Source organism: Hyposmocoma kahamanoa, unplaced genomic scaffold (genome assembly GCF_003589595.1).
Source record: "Hyposmocoma kahamanoa isolate Upper Pololo Valley unplaced genomic scaffold, ASM358959v1 77, whole genome shotgun sequence".
In the NCBI taxonomy this organism is placed as follows: Eukaryota; Metazoa; Arthropoda; class Insecta; order Lepidoptera; family Cosmopterigidae; genus Hyposmocoma; species Hyposmocoma kahamanoa.
In genome coordinates, this window is record NW_020653926.1 from 259,130 (window position 1) to 264,253 (window position 5,124).

At 33.0% G+C, this 5,124-nt stretch overlaps 2 protein-coding genes across 3 annotated transcripts in view; one reads left to right on the top strand and one right to left on the bottom strand.

Annotated features, from left to right (window-relative positions):
• LOC113232689 (aspartate--tRNA ligase, cytoplasmic) overlaps positions 1–4,067 on the top strand; it is a 42,478-nt gene extending 38,411 nt beyond the window's left edge. The window contains exon 11 of the mRNA XM_026467463.1: positions 4,054–4,067. Coding sequence (XP_026323248.1) covers positions 4,054–4,067 — 14 coding nt within the window. The remainder of the gene's footprint in view (positions 1–4,053) is intronic.
• LOC113232694 (zinc transporter foi) overlaps positions 2,903–5,124 on the bottom strand; it is a 97,535-nt gene continuing 95,313 nt past the window's right edge. For both annotated transcript variants that reach the window (XM_026467468.1, XM_026467469.1), the window contains exon 7: positions 2,903–4,485. In XM_026467468.1, the coding sequence (XP_026323253.1) occupies positions 4,339–4,485 (147 nt within the window). In that variant the 3' untranslated portion in view covers positions 2,903–4,338. The remainder of the gene's footprint in view (positions 4,486–5,124) is intronic.

The following is a 5,124-nucleotide window of genomic DNA, read 5'->3' on the forward strand; positions in this document are numbered from 1 at the left end:
TATTAATAATTATATCAAAACTAGTGGAATAATTTCACAAAAAATAACAATAATAATTGCTACTCGTCGCGACATCTGGTGCACTAACTGGTACTAAATACCCGACTACGCTGTCTTGTATCACGACTACCAGTTCTGTTGACATATTGGACCATGATTGTACTTTATACATTTTTAAAACGTAATTAGGAATTACTTTACTACGCTAGTCTATTTAGAGGAAACGTTTGTAATTGCCTGTGTGTTTTATTTTTAATCATACCGAGATTTTAAGAGTCGATACAACCTCAAAATGGCTTTGGTTGATTTCGTATAACAGTGAAAGGGTTGAATCACTTTGGAAAACATATTTAGTAAAATTGAGGACATACACTGGTTAGTATTTCTAAAAATGTTCGCGATAGAAAAAAAAACAAACTTATCTCGAAATTTTACAAGAAAACCGCTATATCTAATAAGTACTTTACATTACACCAATGATTGTTTTAATATCAACTGAACTGAATAGAACACGTATAAATACGATGTTCATTTTACAACTTGCTTTGATTTAGTTTGCAAAAAAATATTCTGAAGTGAACCAGTGCCCCTGCTGCTCGACCCGCGTAACAGAACGAATTCTGTACGTGGAAATTTTTAATGCGAGCTGAGGTACTATCGATTCTTAAAGGCTTTCATAAAAAAATAAACATATTTTTTTACTTACTGCCTCCGTGGCCGAACGGTTACCATGCCGGACTGCCACGCAGAGGTCCCAGCTTCGATTCCCGGGCCGGGAGAAATAGTTGTATGGCCTACAATTATTTCTCTCGTGAGTTTGGGTGTAATTTGTGGTTGTCTATGTGTGTGTGTCCATGGCACCCGCGACACAGGGTTTCCCTAGTGCGGGGCTATGTTGAGTGTGTGCGTTATATGTATTATATGTACTTACAACAACACAGAAAAGTAATCGTTAGTTACACGTCAAAAATACAGAAAAAAAAATATTCAATAAAATAATTCCGAGATTTCGAAGGGAGGTACTATTTACTCGAATCGACTCCTACGTACAGCATCGTATGTCGAAATTGCCAAGTTTACACGGGAGCGTTAACTTTTGAATTCACTGATATGAGTATAACACGTGACTTTAGCATAGAAATGCTAAATTAAATTGAAAAATGATAAAATAAATTGTGGTTGTTGTTGAATAAAACCCCATTACACCTCTTCGTCCTCCGTTGCGGCGCACCGTCTTAGGTACAAACTCACCTGTACCCAGACTGTCCAATCTACTCAATGAAATCAGTCATCATTGTGATATACACCAAATCTCACTAAGCAAGTTTCGTGAGCTTGTTCACAACAAATTGTTAAATAAATAGGTAGTATAGGTGGTCATGTGTTTTTTGTTTCTTTTTTTACTGTTAAATGGTTAGACATTATTTATTTATTATTCTTTAATCTTAATATAGGTACTTAATTACGAGTTTTCAGTTATGGCATGAGGTGTTTACCAGTAATTAACTGTTGCACTCAGCCTTTAAACAATGTTATGTATTTCTCTAACTGTAGTTTTAGTGTAAGCAGTTGTTGGTGAACCAATAATTTAAAATAAAAATAAATAAAAAAACTGAGAAATGAAGTCACGTGTCCCATTTCAGTGAATTCAAAACTTTAAAACGCTCCTCTGTAAACTTGTCAATTTCGACATACGATAGGTTACGTAGGAGGGGGTCGATAAAAAGTTTCGTTAAATATGCTTTGCCAATTTCGATTCCTAATAATGACACTTGTGTCAACTAACAAAGGGTCTACGGTGCCATTAATTTTTCTGTAACAAGGTGTCGTGACTACGACTTGATGACAAGACTTCAGGTTCGATTCTCGGTAGAATCAGTTAAGGAAATTAAATATTCTAAATTGTCGTTCTGGGATTAAATTATAATGGTTACTATAGTCACTGATAGTTACTTTAACGTTTTCAATGTTGTTCTTGCTTGCCACATCACAGAGAAGTTAACGACACTATAGACCAAGCGAAAAAAAAAATACGAACAGAAATGCATAATATTGAAACACAACCAATTTTTGCACTTAATATAATAGTTAAGCATTCGATCTCAAAAATCGGGAAAAATAGAACATTGTATTATAGCAACATTGTTATTTTAAATGTCAAAAAATGTGAGGTAAATTTTATGAACTTGCTACAATAAAAAAAAAAACTTTTTTTTCTTGTTATTTTCATGGCTCTGGAATCTTACTAACCACATAAATACGTAAGAAAACATAATTTGAAATTACTAAGTAAAGATAATTAGTTGAATATTAAACGTTACGCCATTTACATTGCGTTCAAATTTGGAATATAAATAACAGTTTTTACAACTGTTAAAATTTTATTATAAAGTATAACATTGAGTATTTAGTTGTACATCGTAGGTGTTTTTTTATTCGAATAGTTCTATTTTTCTCGAGCTGAAAATTAACATACATCAGTTAAGAGCTAAAAAAACGAGAGCACCATTTATTCACATACAGGATGATTAAAATTACGTAGTAACTAACATTTTTTTATTGAAAAAATCATTCATTGCAATTATGTTCTTTATCCAATCGCAGAGCAGAATAATTGTGACGTAATCTGTTTGTCTGAATTTGATTGGATGAAAGACTTTATTCACAACAAAAACGCACCACAATTTTAAAGTCACCCCATAATTTTACAGTAATACTGGTCTGTTTTTGTTTTCACCCTCAATTTTCATGTGCAACTAAATATATGCATGACAATTAAATATTTTCACAAATTAATCTAATTAACTTACCTGCTTAGTATATAGAAGGTAAGTTTATCGTTGAAGTAAGTACATAGGAACAACAACAAAAAAACTAAAGAAATAAGGCAAGACATGTCACGGTGCCATTTTTGTGTACTAAATTCACGAGACCAAATGGCAACATTGCTGTTATGTGTAGGTGTTGCCATATTCGATATGAATTTTCTACCAATTTCTTTTGTTGCCATTTAAAATCATTCGAAAATTTGGCATAATAATCCTCGCAATCTATGCGAGATAGAAAAAATAGACATAAAAAATCTAGTTCTTAAGATTTAAATATAATATATTATACCTTGGAAAGAGATTGAACATAAAACACATGCGCATACGATACAATTTACAATATGTCTTTTTTCCGGTCACTGGTACATTTTAATTTCTACCTTATAAGCATGCACTTTGTGTTCTATTTTTCACGTTCTGAAACGTCTCTAATTTTTATTAATCACATCAGTCACTTTGTTGGAAAATTAGCTAATGATGCATAATTATGTACGTACTCAACGTAATCATGAGCCCATAAACGTTCCAATGTTGGGCACGGGTCTCTTCTAAAAAGAGAGTTAAATAACGTGTTCCATCACGCTACATATACAGTAGTGACACTTACCAAACTGTTAAGAAACAGAGAAGTAAGGGTTCCTCAACATGACATGGTTCCAAAATCTAGTTTTCAGCCTTAATATAGAGGAGGAATATATATGTGTTACACGTATAAAGGAGATGTCAATTCATAATTATGTAAGTACATCTTAAAGTACAATTATTGAGCTAGGTATATTATTTTATTTAAAATTTAGGGTCTATTGACCAAGTCCATACCTTGCCTTAGCCCCAGACAATTCAGGGCTTATTTAAGTAATTAACTTAATCATTTTAAAAGTAAATTTAAATTACTAAAAAGTAAATTTTCTAATTTGTCTAAAGTCCTGACATTTTGGTGTTCTTCGTGGATATTACACTATACATTGCTTTGTACCCACAATTTCGGGTAAATTTCCCGATTTCACAACTTTTCAGTCAAAGTTATTACGTAAATTGTATTCGATTTATATTATCACTATCGCATTTTTGAATTGAAAATCACTTGGAAATATTCGAAGTTCATTTTTACAATTGACATTTAAAACACTGGTGTACCACTGATTTGACAATTTTGATAATTTACAAAATGTTTACACTTGACTGACATAGTTTACATATGATTGAATCTTATAAATTGTTGCAGTACAGAAGTATTAACATTTACTAAAACTTCAATTCAAAATTCATTAATTAAAACTGTAAATACTTTTAAACTTAATTGTTTATTTTACACTGTTAACTCTCTTTTATCTGCTTACACTTGTCGATATTGTTTAGAGTTGTCCAATTCCATTTTGCGAATGTTTACACTTGACTCAAAAATGTTTAATCTGTTTACACTAGTTAAATAATGTTTACAATTGTCCGTTTTTAGTTAAGTTTTCACTAAAAAACCCAAAAATGTAAAACACTTTTGTTTACACTTGGCCTATTCCTGTCCAAATAGATTTTTTAAGTCGTGCTCGTATAATGCTATGACGAGCATAATGCCTATTCCAGTCGCGAGGCCCATTAATTGTAAAATACACTGACATAATGTACCTTCTTTGCTGTGCGATGTACTCAGTTCTGGCATCTGCGAAATATGAAAAACAGTTTTAATTTTTAAATTTTAATGTTAATGTTTGACCACCATGATACTCAATTACGTTAAACCAGGGTTTCTTAACCAGTGGTTCACGGTTACAATGAACGGGGAGGGTCCATGATGAGCTTACCTAACACAATGCTTTAATATACTTTTTTTATATAAAATAAATGACGGGACAAACAAGTCGTGCGCCTGATGGTACAATACACACATATCCATAACAGTTGCAGTGCCACTCAGAGCTTTAAATCGCAAAGACCTGAGGAGCACTGCCACTGCGCCCATCACCCTGAGACATAAGTTGACAAGTCCCATGTGCCTGTAACTTCACCAGCACCTTTACCCTTGCAAACCGGAACGCAGTAATGCTCACATTACTGCTTGGCGGCAGAAATAGGTAAGGTGGCAGTACTTGTACTGCTGTACCCTGGACGAACTCTTTCACAAGGAGCTCTATTGCTACTAAATATGTATACAAATGGTATACAATATGTTGTGAATAAATAGGCACTGTGCGCATGACCTTTTCGAATTTTCGCGCTGCAGCAGCAACTGTCACGCTAACTATTTATATGTAAAGTTTAATCCTAACAATAAAATCTAAACCTCGTTTACTTTTTTGGA